General features: G+C 41.4%; 3 protein-coding genes across 8 annotated transcripts; 2 read left to right on the top strand and 1 right to left on the bottom strand.

The window, feature by feature from the left end:
• Positions 1–125: 125 nt before the first annotated feature.
• Positions 126–9,762, top strand: iws1 (interacts with SUPT6H, CTD assembly factor 1). The gene is made up of 16 exons (XM_088300100.1): positions 126–219; positions 321–379; positions 1,242–1,324; positions 2,062–2,992; positions 3,339–3,398; positions 3,779–3,989; positions 4,348–4,405; positions 4,696–4,799; positions 5,545–5,695; positions 5,781–5,863; positions 6,196–6,325; positions 6,422–6,539; positions 6,620–6,731; positions 8,160–8,216; positions 8,983–9,094; positions 9,211–9,762. The coding sequence occupies exons 1-16, from the start codon at positions 164–166 to the stop codon at positions 9,334–9,336; spliced, it is 2,451 nt and encodes an 816-aa protein (XP_088156226.1). The 5' UTR covers positions 126–163; the 3' UTR covers positions 9,337–9,762.
• A 338-nt stretch (positions 9,763–10,100) lies between these two features.
• Positions 10,101–22,722, top strand: gmnc (geminin coiled-coil domain containing). Of its 4 annotated transcripts, XM_088300758.1 has the most exons (10): positions 10,101–10,211; positions 11,424–11,520; positions 11,895–12,084; positions 16,676–16,840; positions 16,986–17,033; positions 17,304–19,701; positions 20,311–20,453; positions 20,523–20,605; positions 20,735–20,851; positions 21,549–22,722. In XM_088300758.1, exons 7-10 carry the CDS (start codon positions 20,345–20,347, stop codon positions 22,203–22,205), a joined length of 966 nt encoding a protein of 321 aa, XP_088156884.1. In that variant the 5' UTR covers positions 10,101–10,211; positions 11,424–11,520; positions 11,895–12,084; positions 16,676–16,840; positions 16,986–17,033; positions 17,304–19,701; positions 20,311–20,344; the 3' UTR covers positions 22,206–22,722. The 4 variants fall into 4 exon arrangements, with proteins under 4 accessions (XP_088156884.1, XP_088156886.1, XP_088156887.1 ...); XM_088300760.1 differs by lacking the exons at positions 10,101–10,211; positions 11,424–11,520; positions 11,895–12,084; ... (1 more) ...; positions 16,986–17,033; positions 17,304–19,701 and having other exon boundaries at positions 20,330–20,426; positions 20,501–20,605; XM_088300761.1 differs by lacking the exons at positions 10,101–10,211; positions 11,424–11,520; positions 11,895–12,084; ... (1 more) ...; positions 16,986–17,033; positions 17,304–19,701 and having other exon boundaries at positions 20,335–20,453; positions 20,542–20,605.
• ostn (osteocrin) lies at positions 11,139–14,056 on the bottom strand. Of its 3 annotated transcripts, none has more exons than XM_088300763.1 (5): positions 13,952–14,056; positions 12,821–12,910; positions 11,858–12,066; positions 11,378–11,487; positions 11,139–11,309 (listed from the first exon to the last, which is right to left on the bottom strand). In XM_088300763.1, exons 2-4 carry the CDS (start codon positions 12,908–12,910, stop codon positions 11,403–11,405), a joined length of 384 nt encoding a protein of 127 aa, XP_088156889.1. In that variant the 5' UTR covers positions 13,952–14,056; the 3' UTR covers positions 11,139–11,309; positions 11,378–11,402. The 3 variants fall into 3 exon arrangements, with proteins under 3 accessions (XP_088156889.1, XP_088156890.1, XP_088156888.1); XM_088300764.1 differs by lacking the exon at positions 13,952–14,056 and adding an exon at positions 13,036–13,094; XM_088300762.1 differs by lacking the exon at positions 13,952–14,056 and having other exon boundaries at positions 12,821–12,950.
• Positions 22,723–23,052: the final 330 nt, after the last annotated feature.

Raw genomic sequence — 23,052 nt, 5'->3', positions numbered from 1 at the left:
TTAATTCAAGAATCCCTTTTTTATTTATTTAATATATCTATTCAAGTTTACTGTAGTATACTCTGTGAGCGTGTGTGCGTGTAATGTTTTATGTTCAATAAAGTTAAAAAATTGCTGTTTATTGCGTCACTACAAGGCGCCGGTGACCTTTGCGCATGCGTATATGACCAGGCTGCTCCATTTTGGTTCGTCTTCCTACTTCAAGCAGGCAACGAATTGGTATTGTACCGTCTTTTTGTTTTCATTTTATTGACCGTCTCGATACAAAAAAGTGTGGATAAGGAAGGAATTGTCGTGCTTTCTTTCGTCTAAACTTGAAGCCGTCTTCGTCTGGAAATGGACGGAGAAGAGGACGAATTCATGTCTGGGAGCCACTCTGGTAAACACTTTTGTCTTTGCCACATAACAAGCTTACGCAGTTCTTTCTTTATACAAAATCTCATTTAGACTTTTATACACACGGTGTTATTTTATTTATCAGCAGTGAGCTCCTTAAATAAAAACGTTTACTGAACATATAGAAAGAGAAATGTCTCGGTAACGCTTTTTGGTCATCTACCAGGAAACAGAGCTACATCTACCGGGAAACGAAAGAAGCCAATATTGAACTCGGCAACATTTCTAACGATTGTTAACGAAAATCGGGGGTCCGCCTCTGTTGGCAGCGACTTTTACTTTTGTTTAGAGACCATTAGCAGCTTTCGCGCCAATGTTGCGTTAGCGACAGGTGGCGACTATTTGGGACAGTATTGCCGTTACAAGCAGCTATTTGCCACTTGTTTGCCACTGTTTCCGAACCTTTGGGACCCTTTGCAAACTCCTGGTGTTGCAGCGAATATATGGAACCAGCCCATGGTGCGCATACCTTTTCCAGCATTAATTTTTCTCTTGTCCACCGTTGAAGATGGATTTTGCGAATATCTAAATTAATTACTGCCAGGAAGTGGCCCAACGTGCCTCTGCAATGCCTCTGTTGCTGCAGTTATTGTTGTGCGAAGAAAGAGAACGAAGGAAGATGAAGAAAGAAAAATTGCTTGGGTCAGTGTGATTGGTACAGAGGACAGACTTTGCTCAATATGGGAAAACTCTTGTAACATGATGATCAATATGGATAATGAATTTTGTTAAGTAGCTTATCAAGTGTGTCTGTTAACATAATAGTCTACATCCAACCAACGTGTCACTTGATTTGTGATGAGATTTAAGTGTTGCGTTTTGTTTTGTTTTGTTTTATTCCACAGACGACGGAGGTGGAACTCCAGTTCAGGATGAACATCAGGCATCGGATGGTGAGAACATGAGCAGCAACAAACATCACTCTGAGGTCAGACTTATTCATTGAGTTGCTTGTTGTTGTAAGATATCACTGCAGCTTTTTTAAATTTTTTAACATAATCTAGAATATTTGCTACAGAAAAAAAAATATGCAGCATGTTACCTTTAAATAATTAAAAAAAAATCTTCTGTTTTAATTCTTCTTTATTAGTCACACTATTTTTTTAACAGACCCATAGGCTAGTACCCGCAGGCACTTTAGGCATTTTTAAAAAATGCTATTTCATTTTTTTTTTTGACAATGCTGATTAATCTGAGCAAACAGACAACTGAGTTTGCACAAAGCCTCTTTCGTTTTGATCTCTCGCTCCTCCGCACATTACTGTCACCCCTCCCCTCTGCTTAGAGTGGAGAAAAAAGTTGGCAACTGTTTACTGAACTTTGCAAATAATCCGTCATATCGTGCCTTGTTTAGAAGTGCCGTCCCCCCTCAAAAAGGAAAAGAAGCGCTCATTACCGGTGACGGCCAGTATTAGCAATTATTGAAATCTTGACTTTTTAAAACAACCGTAAATCGTCTAACCGGTAATCGGCCCATCCATCATTGTCATGTTATCCAATGTGCAATGTTGTTGGCATTCATTCAATCGCAATGTATATTGATAGTGATTTACTAACTTGGAAAGTTTTTAAAATGAGTTGTTTATAATCCGACATTGTATTTGAATTGTTAATGTTTATGTGGTCTATGAAGATGTGACTTGATTTCATCATTTGCAACATCAGGACGAGGGCAGCAACGATGAGCGGGCGTCCTACAACAAACGGCGGTATGACAGCGACTCCGACAACGATGTCCGGCGAGGTGGCGACAGCGACTCAGAGATGGAAACCTCCGGCCGCCATGGCGAGAATGATCAGGGAAGCGATTCTGAGGCGGATGCTCCCGTGCCCCACAATGATCAGGGGAGCGATTCTGAGGCGGATGCTCCCGTTAGCCGCAATGTCGAGGGGAGCGACTCTGAGGCGGAAGCTCCCGTTCCCCGTAATGATCAGGGGAGCGATTCTGAGGCTGATGGTCCCGTTCGCCGCAATGTCGAGGGGAGCGACTCAGAAGCGGAGGCTCCCGTTCGCCGCAATGTCCAGGGCAGCGACTCGGAGCCGGATGCTCCCGTTCGTCGCAATAGCCGGGGGAGCGATTCAGAGGCGGAACCTCCAAGGCCCGCCAACAGCGACGATGATGATGATGACTCTGTGGGGAAACGCAGGATGAGCATGTCAGAGGATGAGGCGCCAATCAAAAACGGTGGGTCAGACAACGAGGAAAAAAAGGCGTCGTCCCCCGCAAAACGCAGGGGGAGCAGCTCGGACATGGAGGAGGACAGAGGCAAAGCAGCGGCTATGGAGAGTGACTCTGACCATGAGGACACCAAAGCAAAATCCCCTGCCGACAGTGACTCTGACACAGAGACGCCGGCCAGACACAAGGCGTCGCCGGTGGCGGCGCAGGACTCTGACGATGAGTCAGATACGCGACAGGGGGACTCTGAGAAAAGGGGGCGAGGCAAGTGGAAGGCTGTCATGCGGTCGGACAGTGAAGATGAGGAGGACGACGGCGGTGAGGGGAGGAAGAATACCACCAACGTCGTGGGAAGTGACAGAGAAGCCCAAGCTGCGCAGAAAACCTCAGACAACAGCGATGACGATGAACAGCCAGGTGGTAATAATCTCAATACACTGACGACCTCCCTCAAGGCTTTAATGTGTTATCTGTAGAAACATCAAATTAACAGTTGTAGGCATTTGAGGGAGGTGGCCGCACAGTGAATTTATGGTAAACACATCGGCTGGAGGTCCCTGGCTTAAATCTGGGCTCTGGCCCTCCAATATAAAAAAAACATGTGATTTTATTATGCGTAAAAGATGAAGGGGAAATGTTGTCTTTTTATGCGCTGACATTGAGGAGGAAGTTGTACTGATGCAAACATTGCATTGTCAATCGAGGTTTTGATACGTGCCTGTAATTAATCAGTGAATCAATAATGAATTTTATTATGTTACAGTGAAAAGGAAGAAGGCTATTCTCTCAGACAGTGAGGAAGATGAAGAGGTAGAAAAACCAGGTGAGACAAGGATGCCCGATATGGTTGTGTGTTGTATTTTTTTTTTTTGCTTGTTGTAAGCACTTTTAGAAAAAAGTTGCTTTTCTCTCATCGGCCTTTTCAGCCACGAGCATGCCTGCAGTCGACGTGGGAAATTTAATAAATTATTATTATCAGTTATTGGAATTAAATTTATCTTCAATAATAGTATTTACATTTTTAACTAATATTTTATTATTAGAAGAAACATTTTTAAATAGTTTTCATCCACATCGTAAGTGATTAATTTATTTATTATAAATGACTATATCTACAAATGACCTGGCCCAGCTGTTGTTTTTAAAATAAAATGTGGCCCTTGGTGACCAAAGTTTTCCAATCTGGTCTCCTTGTATGCTCAGCTATTAAGAGGAGTCGTGCGGTTTCCGATGACGACGATTCCGACAGCGACGCTGACTCGGGTGGAATCGATAAGAGCATGGCAGCTAAGCTCCGGGAGCTGGGATCCGACAGCGGCAGCGACGACGATGACCGTGCCAAGGGCGCTGCTGAGAACAAGGACGAGAAGGCGCTGTTTGGGAGCGACAGCGATGATGACGACAACCAGGAAGAGTGAGTGCCGTACATTATACAAATCGCTCACATCACTAAGTTGTGATTGTTTCTTAAAGAAAAAAACCCCCACAAAATCCCCATTCAACAGTAAAAGTCTGCTGAAAGTGTTGTGCAACAAACAGTTTCTCTAAATCTGTGTGAGTGAGCACTACAGATGTTTTCAAGACATTTATTCCTAGTTTTTCATGACATTTATTTTTCAAATTAATACTTGCACAATAAAAAAGTGGACAATATTCAACCCAGCAGACAGGATTTTTGTTTGGTCAAGGCATTTTCACATTTTTTTATAGACCAGAGTGGACTCAAGTGTTTGTTTGTTTTTTATATCTGTGATCTGTCCCTTGTTTTTAAGGAAAATGATCGCAGACATCTTTGGAGAGTCTGGCGATGAGGAAGAGGAAGAGTTTACGGTGAGTACAACTGTTCATGTGCAACACATAAGAGTGCCTCATCGACACCTGACATTCCAAGAAACTATGTTTTATTGTAAACACTGTAATTTATTGTTTAGTTAGTTGTTTAGTAGTTAAATTTTGATGTGTATCTTAATTAAGGTACAGATACAAAATTGTATTTTGAGTCTATCATAAGATTAAATTTATTTCTACTTTTACTACTTCACAGGTATCTGTCTTATTTATATGTGCATGTGGCCTGTAGAGAGCTAATGCTAATGCTCCATCTGTGTTTGTGTGCACAGGGCTTCAACCAGGAGGACCTGGAGGACAAGAAGGAGGCCAAGGAGAAGCAGCAGCAGATGGAGGACTCTGACTCTGACGAGGGTGTCCGCCGCGGAGGCCAAGAGTAGGTGTACTGCGTGCACACTCACACTCTCATGGTTTCTGTTCTTCAATTATGTTTCACATCTTAGTAGGGCTGCCAAGAGTAATTGATGATCAAAATTGTTGACAACTACATCCCAGTGAAAACAAAAACAAAACGTTTGATAAAGGTTGAATGAAAACAAACTTAAAAGCCAATGCAAGTGTTTTAGATTTTTTTTTTTTTTAAGCACAGAGCATTTTCCTAATTTACTCCTCTGATTTCACTACCTTTTACATTTATAAGAATAATAAAAAGAAAAAGGCTTGGTGCCCAAGAAGCGTGACATTTTTTTAACAAGTAATTATTTTTGTATTTATCAATACTTTCATCGTATTAGTCCAACTCTGCATAATGTATTGTTATGGTTCCATTTTAAAATGCAATAAACAAATACGACTAAATTTTTAAGGCCTTCAATTGAATCTGCACCATCATTTGTCAACATCATCTTGCTGGTGCAATGTGCCGCAATTTACATATAATCCGATTAGTCGACTAATCGTGACTGCTGTTGGTAATCGTTTGTGGCAGCCCTATTGCTTAGTAAATTTGCACCATATTGAAAGATTAACATGATTTATAAACACAAGGTGAAGTGAGGCCCCCCTCCTTCCTTCCATTTTTCTGTATTTGGCCATTAAGTAGTCAGTGGAAACTGTGCTTCACTGTAAGCCAAAGAGAAATGCTGTTGTTAACTTTCAACTTTTACTATGTGTGTAATCAGTACCAGCTTCATGTCCGACTTTGACATCATGCTGGCTCGCAAGAAGGCCATGAGTGGCAAGCGGCGGCGCCACCGAGACGGCGGAACGTTTATCAGCGACGCCGACGACGTGGTCAGCGCCATGATCATCAAGATGAACGAAGCCGCCGAGGTCTGACTGGTAAACTCGGACAAAAACAACTCTAAGCATCTTTCGCTTACTTAGTCCCAAGTTTGTTTTGTTCTTCTTGTTTTAGGAAGACAGAACATTGAACAGTGCCAAGAAACCAGCACTGAAGAAGCTCACGTTGCTGCCTCAAGTGGTCATGCACCTAAAAAAGTACATATATATATATTTATTTATGAAATTTCAGTGAATTGATAGACTATATATAACAATATATGCTTCATGATGGCGGCAAAGCACCATTTTCTCCAACTCAAACTCCTCAACTCACTTCAACATAGTTTCTTTGCACCACAATGCCCAGGTTAAAAAAAAAGTTAGTTATGCTTTTCGTGCATTGGCCTGAGAACACAAATGGTGTCGTATTGTATTCGCCAAAGTAATTTCTGAATGTCTTCGGCAAACAAGAAAAAATACAAAACAAATTCAACAACCAAGAACAGGCAAGTTGCTTCGATTCAGTTTTCTGTTGTGTGCTTGCTCAGGCAGGACCTGAAGGAGACGTTCATCGAGAGCGGCGTCATGTCGGCAATCAAAGAGTGGATCAGCCCGCTGCCTGACAAGTCGCTGCCAGCACTCCGGATTCGAGAGGAGCTGCTCAGGGTCCTGCAGGAAGTGAGTACAAACATTAAATCTGACAATTAAGACCTGCAGTGGGAGCTCGTTACCTTGCAATCCCAACAGTTTTTCTCCTGATGCATTTGCCTCCAGCTGCCTAGCGTCAGTCAGGAGACGCTGAAGCACAGCGGGATTGGTCGCGCCGTCATGTTCCTGTACAAGCACCCCAAAGAGTCGAGATCCAACAAAGACCTGGCCCTCAAGCTTATTAGTAAGCGCTCCTCATCACACAGCCGGCTTCTTCTTTGTTCTTCATCTTCTCCAACCTCACTTCCTGTTGTTGCGTTACAGATGAGTGGTCGCGGCCCATCTTTGGCTTGACGTCCAATTACAAAGGAATGACGCGAGAGGAGCGGCAGCAGCGTGACCTGGACCAGCAGATGCCTCAGCGCAGACGACTCAGGTAGCCACAGTGATTACTTCCTGTTTCTCGGCAGCACTTCCTACCTTAATGTTCCTTCTTTCACCTGAATTACGCTGACTTGCTAGAGTCGTCACATCATCATCATCATCCTCATCACGTTCAACACTTCAGTAGGGCTGGGCATTAGAATATAACGTCAGATTTTTTTTTCTTGCACAAACATCAAATTTAAAAACCACTAAAAGAAAAAGCATATGCCCCCCCACCCCCAGGATATTGCATTTGCAGCATATAAATGGGCATCATGTCTTTGGTAACGTTTAGCGCCACTGATTCCGTGACCAGGGCTCCTTTCTTGTCTTCAGAATCAGAATCAGAAATCCCTTTATTGTCATTGTACTCAAGTGTGCAACGAGATTAGAGGTCTTGATGCAATCCAAGGTGAAAATGGTTCTGCTCATTACTGACTTAAAATCTCTACTTTAAGAAGAAGAAAAAAAAGTCAGTAAAGGAATTTGAAAACAAGCTAAATATTGCATTCGGCAAAGTTGATGACACCGATTTGGGCTTTTGTGAAGCATCTTCTTTATTTGCAGTCTCATTGTTAGTGTAAGCAGTGCACATTGAAATGGTGCTGTAAGGAAATTGCTTTAAAACAAAAATGTTCTCACAAATGAACATGAATTAATCCATCAACTGGATAATTGGCCCAGCCCTACTTTCCATTGCCTGCTGTCCTCTCTTCTTTGCTCTATCCATCTCCTTTCCCCTTTTCCTATTCTTCCTCTTCTTCCTCCTCCTCAGTCACCCTCAGGAGGTGGAGAGGGCGCAGGAACCGGATGTCTTCTCTCCACCTAGCAGGTTCTCTCATCGCCATCATCTCGCATGTTACATGTGAAGAACATGTGACCCACTCAGGGGACTTGCTTGTTCTTATTCTTATTTGGAGCTCAGGGTGTGGCTACTTGCCAATTTACGGTCCCCAAATAGAGAGACATGGAAGATTTTGGTTGAAGTCCAAATTGGATGAGTTTTGAGGTGTTAGATCAGAGGTAGCCGAGTACTAACTCTTTGGTAGCTGTTACGACTTGCGTGTTTTGTCGCTTGTTCTGCAACATGCGTGTCTGTCGAAGTAAATAAATAAAAACAAAACTGAAAAAACATTTCCGCTGGCAGAATAAAATAAAAACGAAATGCTTTTTAAGTCAATTAAAACTGAAACTTCACCATGCGTCCATAAGACGAGCTATAGTTATAGTGTAAATGTCATTTATAGTCCAAACACTTGAGCACAGCCTTGACGATTTTAGCATCGGTGGTGGTTCCTGAAAGTTTCTTTTATCTTTGCGTGTGATGTCACACCAGCTGACGTGCAGTGGCAAATAACCGCATGAGAGTTTGTCTAAGCAGTTCCGATCGTGTCTACATCCACCCTGACCGCGTTGTCTTTCTTCATTGTCCCCGCAGTTCTGGCGGACAGACTCCCCGTCGAGACCTGGAAAAACAGCTGACGGGAGAAGAGAAGTAAGTAAGACGTCTTGTTTCAGTGTGATCTGGTGCTGTGGTAACAACCTCGTGTGCACTGACTGTGTATCTGCCCTCATTTTTTGTTTAGCATGTCAGGTTTTCATTATAATTATATAATAACTAATATGTAATGCAATATTTCTGAATTAAGGGTTAAGTTAAGTAACAGGTGGATTTATTTGTGGGGGAAAAAAAACCCTCTAAATTAAAATAATAGTGTTGTGCAAGTTTTTATTGGTGAATCAGAAAAACAAAAAAAATTAAAGTATCTCAAAAACCTGATTGGGGAGAAAAAAAATGGGCAGGCAATTTGTTTTTATTTAACTATCCGAATATGCATCATCCTGAACAAATCAATTTTGGTCAGGGCCTAATTACGTTTAAGTTATTTTATTCATTACCGGTATATATTTATTAAATTAATTGGTGATCAGAATTTTATTTTGTCAAATATCTGACTCGGCATCAGTCTAAATAAATCCATATCGGTTGGACCCCAGTTACAACTGTGATCCTATAGTTCGCTTGTGAATTAACTAAAGCATCCCCAAACAAATATTAATTCCCCTAGTAATGTGTCTTGATGATTCAGTTGTCATGGTAACGGCTTTCTACAAGTATTATTTGAATTGCACTGATAATGTTCAGTTACTTTAGTAGTTGCCTCCTTCAGATGAGAAGACAAAAAGCATTGACAAATAAGACATTGAGATGATTCATTCTTTGAAAATGTTTTAATGTGTGTTTGTGCCCATGTCCACAGAGCGCTACGACCAGGCGACCCGGGCTTTTGCGCTCGGGCTCGAGTACCGATGCCCTCCAACAAAGACTATGTCGTCCGACCCAAATGGAACGTCGAGATGGAGTCCAGCAGAGTGAGTGACCGTGTTTTGTAACCTTTCGCAGATAAAATCTTTGCACTTCGTTGGAAATTTGCAAACTGTATAATGAATTGGCCATAAATGAGATAACATCCCTGATTTCTCCCCAGGGGCCTATGAAAAAGGGGATGTCCCGGGTGGACAAGCAGATGCGTCGCTTCGCAGACATCCGCCGCCTCACCAAGACGGGACACGCCGTTAAAATCAGTGTGGAGGGAAATCGCATGCCACTCTGATTTTAAACTCCATAGGAATTATTTTCTTTTCTTTACTTCCCTCACTTTGTTATTATTATTTGTTAAACATTTGTTTCATCTCTACACAAAAGAGTGTTGTTACTCTTTCGCCATTTTTAATCCCCATCCATTAGGACCATCCGCTCGGTCACACAGTCTGTTGTTTCCCTCCTAAGTTAAAATATGTCCTCTATTCTAACGGATGAAAGTGTCAAATAATGGTCACTAGGTCATGGCATAAATCAAATGGGAAGTTACCAGTGATGTCACATTTTGGAGGCTGCTGCCCCAATCAGGCATCCTCAAGTAATTATGATGTCCCGCTTGTCCAGGGTCAGTTTGTAGAGCCTTTATGTGCACTGTTCTGTTGTGGGTCCAGGATCATTTTCTAAATAAATAAAAACTGGCCTCTTGTCCTCACTCATACTCAAAAGACAATTTTCATTATAATATGATGTGTTTGTGTGGAGACTGAAGGTTAACAGCTTGTTAACGGAGACGCGCGCTGGACAAACCTGCGTGATACTAGAAATTCCATATTGTTTGTGTGGATTTATCCATCCATCCATTATCTGTTCCGCTTGTCCTCACAAGGGTCGCAGAGTGTGTTGAATTATAAACAACTAAAAAACGGTGCTGAACAGATACAATATGAAGGACCCATAAAATAAAATTAGTATTTTATTTTTCACTGAACATTACATGGAAAAAGAAATGGAGATCCCGATGTGACGTCATCACAATGCTGCGCTTTGCCGTTACGGCGGGAAGAAGCGCGGCGCTAGCTGGTGAAACAAACGACGACGATTCTGCTGTTTGATTCCTTCATAATCATTCCCCACTACCGACAAGTGCTATATATCAGAAGAACCAAGGTAACTCGGCACGGGAACCAATGTTCTAAGTGGTTACAAAATAGAACGCAGGGCACGAAGTATGGACCGCCAACATGGAGATTCCACAACGGTGTCTATATTGGGGTCTGATTTAATACCGCTACAACTTGCTAGCTGCAAAACAAAATATTCGGAAACCTTAAGATAGACATGGCGTAAACTCGTGTAATATATCGCCACATTTTGAATGTTTATTTCCATTCGTGTTTAGATGGCTGGGTAATAAAAAAAACAATTAAAATATCACATCTGAACGATTTCAGGGGATGTATTAAAGGTACGCTTCATTGACTTCAACATTGGCACTTATAAAATAAGTTTGCATGTAAAAATGACACCAGAACTAAAATGCTCCTAAAAGAATTTAGAGATTTAGTTTTTTTTTTTTAATTGGCACGCCCCCTTTTGGAGCTTGGCTTTTTATTTTTTCCAGTGTCAGCGTTTATGTCACAGCAGGGAGGCAAGCAAGGTCATATTGCTCGAATTGTGTGGCCGCATTGGAACGCTCCATTGAGTGGTGTACACGTAGCCTGGAGCTGTTGAGTTCCAAAGAGTAAAATGGCACGTTTTAGTTACGTCGCCTACAGTCGAAAAAGTGGATCCAATCCTCGTTAAAATAAACGTGCATGTCAGTCACTGTAAATATCCCGACTAGTGCTTTTATGCCGTGCATCCTCAACATGATCAGCAAAGAAGCAGTGTGCAGCGTCCTAACAGCATAATCTATGTACCTCTGCTCACTTCCACATTTCCTCCTCCTGATGTCATTCACTAGGCCACGCCTATTTAAGCCACACATACTGCAGTACCTACAGTAATTACACAGAACAAAAACAGTTTTTCTTTACATTCTTTAATGTTCTTATACAATACATTAGTATTTTTCATCACAAGAAAAGGGGGCGTTTTGAGGAGCATGAACAAATTTCGACTCATTTCAAAACTTTTTTTGTATAGTATTTGTATTAAGTGTTTTTTTTGTATTTTAAGTATATAAAAAAAAGTTGCGTTACTGCTTGCCTTCCAGGTGCATGGATTGACGGGTGGTGAGCATTGTAGCTGCTGATTGGCTGTAACCTGTGAAAAGGGGCGGAGCATACTTAGTAACAATTGTGAAAGGATGGTGTGACAGTGACATGCAGTACCTTAACTGTCCAGATGTGGGGTCGCTTAGCCTCTTCTATTTGGCAGGCGTCCCATCCCAATCCTGTCCATGGGAGGAAGGCTGAGGCGTCGCCGTGGCAACTCAATCACTCTGATAGCCACACAAATGACAACTACACTTCAGGTACTACACAACATCTTTTTATACTCAGTTTCTTTTTTACACAGTACAGGAGTAACACATCCCAAGAAGTATTAGAGCCTCTGCATGGAAAAAATACCTAGTAAGATTAAAGTCATAATCTTGCAAGTATAAATGCTTTTCTAATTAAAAAATTGTCAGAATAAAGTCAAATTATAACTAGGAAAACTCAAGGTATTATCAGATGATTACTACTTTTTCTCAAAATACAAATATTTGTTACTCTTGAAACATTACTTTTTCTCTTTTGAAAAATACAACTTTTTTTATTGCTAATGAAAATATCCTAATGAGACCCCTCCCCCTCCAGTTTTCTAACCTCTGCCTATTTGCCGCATGTTTGGCGTTGATGGCAGCGATGGACAGCCGATCCAGCAGCGATGCGTTCCCAGGGAAACTCGTCTTCCTCTTGGGCTCCATGACGTCATTCTCCAGCTCGGCTCGGTGATCTGGCCGGAGCGTTTTGGTCCCGCTCGGGTGGGCTAATGCAGCTGGCCCGGACCTCGTTGAAGCGTCGCTGTCTATGTTCTGGAACCGTCAGCACAGGTGGGTGAGTTCAGGCTCGTTCGGGGTTCACCACATGGACAAAGGTATTGGGACACCAAGAGTTGCTTCTTCCCTTATGCCCTTCTCTTCACCACGGAAATAATAATGATAACAAATTTGCTAAAATTGCCTTTAATTTTTAATATTATCAATGATATGCATCTATCTAAAAAGCTGATCGTTTTTTTATTTATGTTTTATTTCTAACAATAATTTTCGAAGAAGACAGAAAGATTGGAAAGAATTAAATATGCAACACTTTATTTCTGGAAATCTGAAGTGTTGACATTTTCAAATTATACACAAAATCACTATTTTAATTAGATATGAAATAAATATTTCATTTGTATTTGTAAAAAACACATTTTTACTCTCATAATAATACACCTATTCCCCAAAATAAATGCAACTTTATTCTCACACGATTGCAACTGTTTCACTCCGAAAATTCAGCTTTTTCTTAAAAGATTAGAGCATATCACTTTTCATCATAGAAAAATATGGCCATGGTTATTTAATTTATTTTAATTTTTTTTTTTTTACATTTTTGCTTAATTATTTTTTTTTATCTTAAATAGAAAATAAACATTTGTTGATTGTCTATCAGTGTACTCGTGAATGCGCAGCAAATGATTGACAGCTCTTCAGTCCCATATTCTGTCTATGGTAGGTTGTTCTTCCTCTGGCACGGTGGTTCACTTTTAATCCTCTTTATAGTGCGCGTAGATGTTCTGACCTGTTGTCGTTCTGTCAGCTCACGGGAATTGTATTCAGGCACGTTGATGGACAGCAGACAGATGAAGAGCAAAGAGCCGCACAAGTGCATCTGCAACACACAGCACCCGAAACGCATCACTCTTGACACCTACAACTAGGGCGTTAGCATATTAGCCTACAAACACATTTGTACTGCGCGCTAACACCTGGAGTGGAATCCACACACGCACTCACGCAGGCCACTTTTAGCTCTGCTGACGGGGATGCGTATTGTCCAGCAACATCAGGCTAATTTTAGCATTTTCCATCCCTGCAAATAAACGCCTTTTGACCGTCCAAAAACGAGCTCCCCCGAGACATGCTTGAATACGCTAGTGTGCGCACACACACAGGCCGCCGACGTCAAACACATTCTTGATGATGCACAATGTAGGTTCACGTGCACACTCACACACAAGCCGTCTGCTGATGCATGTCCCATTCATGACACACACGCACACACAGGAAATTCTTCCATTCACAAAAATACCCTGGACTTCCCTGACCTTCATCTTATAATAATAATAATAATAATAATAATCCATCATATTTATAAGACACTTCTGTAACACAAACAAACATTGTTAAATGTATTTAAGTATTTTCTATGCTGTTAATTTTATTTAAATTATATTAAAAAACAGACATAAATTGTTGAATAAATTATTTCTTGTATTCAAAAATTTTTTGGTGGAGTAAATTGATGATTTGATGACACTTAAACATGTTGATTGAAACACTTTCTTCCTTATTTTGCCCTTTGTTGTTTTGTAATTCTCTGATGCACATTGTGTTACCGTGTATATGAAATACTGTTCATAATTCATATTATATTCAAAAATATTCTTATTAAAGTTACACCCGTATGCAAACATGAACTCATGCCAAAAAGCTCAAATTCTTTTCATATATAAATAAGTGTTGAATCTCAGATTACAAAATATCAGCAAGAAATACGCAGCAAGCATTTATTAAACATTTTAAATTATTGCTAAACAGTAATATAGCAATTCTTGCAGCAACATGTGAGCGAATTAAATTGAAAAGACAAAATAAAGAACATTTTTAGAGTGGAACAACATGCATACACCTGCGTACACACACGCATTACCTTCAACGTGTCCTCTTGTCTGTTGCCGTGTGCAGACTTGATGTCAGGTTTTATAGCAGCTGTCTGTCTATCTTTCCAATGTGCAGCCTCTCATGTGACATCACTTCCTGTAACCCTTTTCCACTGTGGAATATGTAAATGTGTGCGCGATGGCATCATCTGATGAATTAGCTCTCGATAGAACTTCATCTTTCCTCCTTCTCTTTCCCTCGTGTACTTGTCTCCTCAACAATTCCAAGTTTCCTTAAAAATAAAAAAATAAAATGTGGGCCTGAATGGCTCTCACAGCTCAAAAACATCATATTGGTGCACTCTAGCATTAACAGATTTGAGCTGAAGCAGTTGTGATGTTTTTTTTAGGAGGAGCCATGTTGTATATTTTAAGACCAAAACCTTCAATGACTTGAATTTTGTGCATAAGACCTAAATATTTTTTTTAATTTAAGTGTTAAAAAATAACCATGACGTCATAAGACAGAGCGTCATTAAAGCTGCCAAGGAAATTGTTTAAAAAAGAAAAAAAGGCACTAATCCATGTGGGTGGAGTCAACCGTTTTGGTCCACCACATGTTGAGCCACGCCTGGAACTGCGCTCTACAGCCTGGGCTTACTCAAATCAAATAGCATCAGTGTGTTGCGAAATTTGCTATGTGAATAGAGTTGTATTGTATTGCAGTGTTATAACTCTTTAAGGAACATTAGCAGTTGAGCAACACATTTAAACAGATAAAACATTATTCACAAGCTTGTTTTCTTTATCCTCTGCAAAGAATGTCTACTAATATTACTGCGGCGAGTTTTGACCAACTCCATGTCTCTGTATATCTGAATTATACTGCCCAAAGGTTATTGTAAAAGTTGAATTGAAATATTTTTCAGTTTTAACAGTGGACATGATTTTGGTTTGTGTTTCCGTCGCCACCGGCAACAGCTCCCTCCTCATGTCAGCCGTTCGCCCCCCGAGGGGCCTGGCGACCTCCATCTCGCTCACCCTCATTGAGAAAACACACGTGCGCTATTAATAGCAACTATAAGGCGCTAATAATGACGGAAATAGCCGGACCACTAATTGGCGACGTCCTTCTCGGATCGCTCTGATGTCTTTCCATGCTGCTCCCACCCGCCACACCCCACTTTTCCCCCGTGCTGCATTCCTGAACACACTCATATCAAGCGCCGTTTTTCATGTGTGGACATTTATGGTCACGTATATGAAAAATCACTTGGTTGGGAAGGTGCCTACACTCTCACACACACACGCACGCACACTAAAGAACCATTCACACAATTGAGGAGCACACATTCTTGCTCACATATGCACACACGTAAAACTAACAAACACATTTAAGGAACTTAGTACTTTCCTTTCAAATGATCAGCTCATCAGCAAGCCGATAAGTATCCTGTTCATTTGAATCAGGTGTGTTGCAGCCAGGAGAGATGGAAAAACTTGCAGGTAAGTGGCCCTCCGGGACCGGAGTTTGAAACTAGCTGTGCTTCTGACGTAAATCACTTAAAATTTCAAGTTTCTTTCATTCTGATGTATATCGCCTAAAACCTCGAATGTCTGATTGAGTGATTCTGAACTAGCTCCCCATAGAAGCTCATTTTTTCTGGTTCTATTCCATTCATTTTACTTCTCATCTGACTTCTCCAAACTCTTTCGTCTGCTCCTGAGGTTTCGTTATAATTGTAATGTTTTCCTCCTAACATAGAGATAAGTTTACAGTACAACCAGCTAGCATCTGAGCTTCAAGATACAAGCAGCAAGGCCACAGTTAAGGTTGATCCTCAGTTGTTCAACCTATGGCCACTACAGGGCAGCAGAGAACAGGACAAATCCCCTTTCAGCGTGCACTTCTTGCTCTTACGACATAAAATGAAGTGTCCCAGCATGATGATGATGAAACTCAAAGTCACGTTACATTATTTCTAACTGATTTTGAGGAAGGTCCTCATGTTTTCTGGTTTCATGTCCCAGAACATGAGTAAGACCTTGGTAACTCAGAAAAGCGTTGTCTTCTGTCCCTACCATTAGTTGCCCACATGGTTTGGCCCAGAACTGTCCAAGGATGTCAAAACCTGAAATAATCCAGATAACAGAAGACGATGTTTTCTTGACTTCTAACGCAAAACCAAACCCACACATAAAAACGACAGCGTAGTCTGCTGTCTGAGCCATGAATTTGCATAGGAACTCACCATATGGACTGCGGTGTGCGCATTCAACACAAGAGATGCACGTCCTTTCCAGCAGGTGGCAGCACTGAAACAAGGAGATACCTGCGATTTCGGATTTCAAGCAAAAGAAAAAAAGGGAAAATTATTCCACTCCCTTTGTTTCTTTTGGTGAATTAAAATTACCGTCAGGTGGTTGAAAAAAAGCGTTGTCAAAACTGAATTCACTAGCTCTCCTCTGTCAAAGCCATGTTAGTTAAAGCTGTGCACTTCAACTCTTTGAATTTAAAAAGCCTAAAATAAATAGGTAAGAAATCTTTACAGTTACTCGGTATTTATCATTGGACCTGATTAATTAACCAGCTTTAACACACATACACAAACACACATTCAAAATGTGATACGGGTAATGTGAGTCAGTCACACATAAAATGCTTTGCTTATCGACTGGACTTTGGGGATATTAACTTAAATCACAGGACCTCGTGTTCGTTACGTTTCATTCATTGCGGACTTAATTGTAATACAATACACACACGTTTGCAGGCTGGAATTACCAATCTCTTACCTCAAGCCTTTCCAGCCGCGAAACTTCTTGTTCTATCAACAAAAAGACGTCCACAATGCTCACGTCTGGCACGCGCCGGCTGGGACCTCTACCAAACAGCCAATCAGAAGACCCACAGACTGGTGATGTCACCCAGCTCGCAGGTAGGCATGCCGCCAGGCGACATCCGAGCCTTCTCGGCTTTTGGGGGGTGTTCGTAACGTGTCATTACGGCGCCGCTCACGATGGAAGTAATCCTCATGATATAATGTTTGTGGGTGAATGTAACAAGACCACAATTCTTTGCAGGAATGAAGGTGGAGGCACGAGAAAAGAACGTCGAAACTCTGATTTGAAGTGGGTTGCATTCATAGGGACTCATGGAGTCAGCATTTAGTCGAGTTTATTTGTGGCGAAGCTGAAGCAAAATTAAAAGGGGCATATATTATTTATCCTCTGAGTAGAATGACTGATATTTGTGCATTTTATTGAAGAATAAGGACTCTGTAATCTGGTGTTTTTGGTGAAACCACACCTTGTTCTCCTTCTGATTAGTAAAGAGCAGATTAAACTTGAAGCAAATGTATTTTCTGATGAAAGAAGACATTCTATTCTTTCTTTTTGTAGGTTTGGTATTCATATTGGTGCAGAACACAGTATTCAGAGAACGATCGAACGAGTGTCTCAGCCTATGACTTTGCTGCTCCACAAGTTTCACGTGCAAAATAACCACTTTGCCCAAAACACTCTGTCAAAGCCAAAGCGTAAGTACAGCTGCGGTGAAAGACCAGCAGATTGCGAGCGTAGGTCTCAAGATGGAGCATATGTTTGGCTTGGTGGTTTAATTTGACACTCAATAGGTGGGCTATCACTCCAGACACAAACTTATTTGTATACAACACACCAGAAGTGATTTTTTCCTCTCGAAAGCAGCTGCTTGGACCCCCCCAGCCTACTCATTCTGTGCTGGGGCGAGCGAGGTTGGAGTTGTGTAGGGGATGTCTCGCTCGCTTTTTCTCATGGTGCTTTTAATTAGCCTGCAACTCTCTGCAGGTTACCATTATTGGGGTTGGAAAAGGGGTCTTATCTTGGCTGAGATTAGAGGCAACAAGCTCACGGCTAATTACTACTTTCTTATAGAAGCGCATACACACATAAAACAAAGTTGGTGCCTTTGTGCAGGATTATGATATTTTTAGCACGTTTTTAGGATGATTGAATGTGTGCATGCGTGCACGTCTGTATTTCGGCAGCGACCACCTGTGCAGAAGTCAAATGCTCCAGCTTGTTGTCCTAAATCGATTTCCACAGGTTCCCAGCGGGGACACAAAACGGGAGGTCGGTCGGGCGGGATTTAGCATCTGCGCTCACAAGTACGATTAGACCGCCTGAAGACCAACAAGTCATTTATTGGATATTTGGGATACTCGTGTTTTAGTCTGGAGCAGATGAAATCACGGTACTCGAAAATTCTCAAAAAGAGCCAATTTATTCAACTCGGGGGGGGAAAAGTCATCGAATTGACTGTCCGACTCAACTCTCTCATCAGACTCCAGCTGTCGAACTCGATTGGGTGGAAAAATTAAAACTTTTAAAGAGGGGAAATAACTAAGGTAATGTGATTGCACAAGTGTACACACCCTCACTGTGGGATTGTGACTGCGTTCAGAGTTAACCAATCACATTTTATCTCATGTTAATGGGAGTCAACACACACCTGGTAGCACTTAAATTGCCTCTGATTAACCCAAGGTGATGTTTTAATAGCGTTTGCTTCACTTTCGGTATAGTGTCCTTTTGATGAGAGTGTTGTGTTAGCGCCAAACCTGCGTTTTGAAATTATACCCAAAAAATTCAATCTGGATTACTACATTTTACAAAAAACATTTGAAATCTCTTAAATTAATGTTGGAAAATGTGTAATTGTCAAAATGAAATCCAGGTTGAACTTGATGTCTGTCAATGAGTGGATGAGGGCCTGTCCGACTGCCTCGTTCTGGGTCCGCTGAAGGCTAGCAGCTGGTCACCGACCTATCCACTGGGTAATCCTGCATCCCGCTGCTGGCCGCTAGCATTTGTCCGACTATGGCAACCCGGGGGCTAATTGGAAAACGAGTGGCCCGGCGTGTCGCCGAGGCAACAAGTCGGCCATCAATGTGGCTCACCTGCTGAGTAACGGCCTACTGAGACACATCTACACCCACCCACAATGACCGTTGAATTTGATTGGCCCATATGGTCAACACGAGGTTATTGTGCTATCCTATCATAATATGTATGAAACACCTGATCTCCACATGACAAAGATTAACGCAACAACAGCAAAGCATGATGGGAAAAGTCACGTTTACTACACGGTGTGTTGAGTAATGGCATTCATTCATCCATCAATTCTGAGGACTCTTTGACCCTGCATTGTTGTCCTCATCTGATTTCCTTGTGTCGTAAAAATGCCTCCTTTTCTCCTTGTTTCTTTCCTTTGTCACATGTGTTCTAAATTTCCCACCTCGTGTTGTTCTTTGGCTTCATGTGGTGTCAGTGAATTACTAATGAGGTTAGTTTGTTATGTTTAATTTGCTTCTAATGACTTTGCACATGCGCGTGCGCGCGTGTGTGTGTGTCAGTCATATGTGTGCATCTAATTGTCTTAAAATGATTTCAGACAGTAAATTTATTGACATCAGATCATCTGCTGCTCAGGTTTTTTTTTCTGCAGCTCAGGTGGTTTCATACCTGCCTGGGGGGAGTGACGTCACAGCAGTCCATGAATGTGAGAATGTGATTGGGCGAGCTGTGATTAGTTGTGCTGTGTGTGCGTGCGCGTGTGTTTTAAGTAGGGCGCGTGTATCTGTGCGTGACTTTTATTGCGAGGAGAGGATATTAAGTGGCAGCAGCATGGGTTCTCTTCATATTTTCCTCTGCTAATATTTCCCAATTTCATTTTATTTTTTTTAACTTGCTGTGACTTTGGACGATTGGCGGCGCGTGTGCACGAGACCGACGTTCTCGAGTGCGTGTGTCTACGGTGAGTTCACGTGCATGTCGGTGCCTGTCATTCGCCAGGCTGTGGCGGGATATGATGAAAGATTTTATTGTTTCTTTTAAAATTTGGAGAATTTACTTTCAACACTCAATACTAAATTAATGATGAATCATTTTCTCGAATTTGTTATTTTACTTTGGATCTGTGCGTTAAGTGAGTTTTAATCATCCATTTATTTTTTAAATTGCTTCAACATGTGATATCATATTACCAATACACGAGTGGCTATATTCAAACACGAGTCGTTAATACATGTTTTATTACAATATTTGGGTAGCACAATATATGTGTATTTATTGAGGCAACAAAAAAGTAATCCGAGTAGTATATTTGAAGAATACAGTTGCGTAAAATTTAATTGTAAATATTTGAACATTTGAAAGTAAAATAGGTAAAAATGTATTATTATGTTGGTATTGTGTGTGTTCCATGTGATGGTTTGTTCTAAAATTTAAGATGTGTAAATTGTATCTTAATAATTTTGTATTTCATTCCTATTAAATACAACAATAAAGTTTTATATTATTGTTTTTCTAGCATGTATTTCAGTTTTTAATAATTTCTGCATAATATTTTTGATTTCCCTTTCAGAGGGATCGTTGGCTCCGAGTCTGTTTCCGTTTCCATGGAAACCCTTACCTCCACGTGGTCCCCGGTCGATCAATGTGACGTCACCGATGTGGGAGCGAAGCGTCGTAATTCCTCGTGTGCGTGGCCTCAGTCGAAAATTAAAGGTGTATTTTTTTAAATGATAATTATCAATAATAATCAATAATAAAAGTTAATGTGCATGGGTGTGTCAGACGCGTGTGTGTTTTGCAGGTCTCTCCCTGCTGGTGGGCTGTGGTCAGAGCAGCTCTCTCCTCACCTTCAGAGGAACAAACAGGTAGTGTGCTAAATCCTGCAACATGTCTTCTTTGATAAATCAAATTGAAATGTGCTTGTTTGAATGCAAAAATGCTAATTGTGTGTGCGGGTGTGTGTGTGTGTGTGTGTATGCAATGATCGGTGTCAGCTTGAGGACATGCTGCTGCAGCGGGAGGAGGAACTAAATCACCTCCAGGAGGAGAACGACGCACTGCGACAATTTCTCAACTCGTTTTTCATCAATAATTTGGAAGACAAAACTAAAGTGAGACTAACTTTGACAACTTTGCGCTGTTTTGATGATGTAGACAAAGAACAGACTGGTCGCCAGTCAATGTCATGACACAGATAATCAATAAACTGGTCATGTATCAATTTTAGGGCAAATAGACAATAAACTGGCCAATTTCAGGCCACACGTGAACAACAAAGCATTCACTCCCTCAGTATCTCACAAAAATCATTTGACCCCTGACTGGAAACAAGAACACCAAATTTAACACACCTGCTCCCCATTCACACCTGAGACCTGAAAATGCTAACGAGTCACATGGCACTGGGGAGAGAAATGAGCTATATGGGCCCATTTTGAACATTTTCATATCGAGGTGCAGTCACATTTGTTGCCAGTGGTTTGATTTTTTTTTGTGTGTGATTTTGAGATGACAGCAAATGGTTGTAGTCTGTAGTTTTCTAGTTTTAGGTAAAACAGTTGAATCCATACTTCTACTTCAACCAGAGTAGAAGTATTACACAAGTACAGAATGCGAGTAGTTTTGCTATTTTTGAATCTGGGTCTTCATTGACGCTAAGCAGACTTTTAGTAAATATGGGATACACCCTGGGCTGGTTGCCTATTAGTCGAATTAAAGAAAAATGCTACACATGATTTTTTTCAATATACTTTTTTGACACTGTGAGGAACTGAAGTACTCAGAAACCAAATAAATGTTGTTGTGCAGAAGTTGAGAGCCAACAGGACCAGCAATCTGAACAGGAGGCGGCCGCACCACGTTGACTCTTTCCAAAACTCTAGTCGGCGCCACCTTCAGATCAGCAAGCGCATTTGTCGGAACCTCAACACTGAGTTCAGTATCGCTGAGTCCAGTTCTGGTGAATCCAGTTCAACCTCTTCTGAGCCCACGCTGGACCTTTGGGTTCTGAGGACACTTGGTTTGAAGGACCCGGAGACCATTGACACATCCTTGCCTTCTGCATACCAGCAAAACTTAGAAGTCTCACCGGTCGCCCAACAAATCGAGAGCGACCAGTCAGACTGCAGCCACGGGAGTCCTGAAGGTTTGCAAATTCATCCTGCCCTCATGGTGTCCACTCCAAACCATAGCGGTCCACCACCAGCATGTCAGTTCTCCGAGGAGACTCAATTAAGCCAGACTCCTATCAGCAGCCCGGTCCTGAACTGGTCTTGGACCCCACAGAGTCCGTCACAAGTTAGACGGTCTGAAGGTGAACATCCAGACTTGGCCTTCGCAATGTCTCTGAGCCCTGCCAGTAACGTAAAGACCCTCAGCTACCCCCAGGGGCAGGCTTTTGTTAGAAGGGACCCCCAAGGACGCTGCAACTTCACTTGGTTGCCCACACACACCTCCAGAAACTAGGACCCAGAAGGTGGACTTAATGGGGCGTAGAACTCCAATACCAAACCTTGAAGGCTACTTCTTGACTCAAAGATTCCCATGGCTAACTCATTTATCAATAACTCAGACAAGTTTGACTTGTGCCTTTTGTCCTTGCACAAGTCAAACTTGTCTGAGGTATTCAGCTCAGCAAATAGCTGAGGTCAGCTAACCTGACTTACTCCTGACGGAAAAAGGATTACATTTAAATACATTGAAATTGTAGAAGGCTTCACTAAATGTATTTTGTCTCTTTCAGGCCACCGTAGTTGGGTGTCTCGGTTGCTAAGCTAATGGCTTCAGTATCACATTGGTTCCTTTGTCATTAGACAGCGAACAAGGCAAAACCATCTTCAATGACAACTTTGAAGGGGGCTACTCACGCATTACAAGTTTGACTCTGTTGCTGAGCTAATAGCTCACTAACTAACCTAGCGAACTAAACTGACACTATTATGACAAGTAGATGTGCTGAGTTCATTTTGTAATTTGTATGCCATGATGGCCAACTCCCTTTTTCCCTTGAAGGACACTGTAGTTGCGCATCTCATTTGCAAAAGTACAATTCAATACAACTTAATTTAAAGAGCGCATTTCACAACAGCCTGTAACAAAGCGCTTTCTATATGTTTTTTTTTTTTTTTGGCCACTGTAGTTGAGTGTCTTGATTGCTAAGCTAACATTTCACCTGTAAAACAAGTGAAATTTTCCACGATTTAATAAAGTGTTGTTGTTTAATAAACGTCTGACCTCCACATTCTCACATTTGGTACGAAACCAATTGAATTTTTGCGGTGATAAAACCAAGTCAATTGAATGATATCAAAAA

This window comes from Idiotropiscis lumnitzeri, chromosome 7 (assembly GCF_059441095.1).
Source record: "Idiotropiscis lumnitzeri isolate Australia: NSW breed Sydney's pygmy pipehorse chromosome 7, RoL_Ilum_1.0, whole genome shotgun sequence".
NCBI lineage: Eukaryota > Metazoa > Chordata > Actinopteri > Syngnathiformes > Syngnathidae > Idiotropiscis > Idiotropiscis lumnitzeri.
This window is presented reverse-complemented; position numbering and strand designations above follow the sequence as displayed.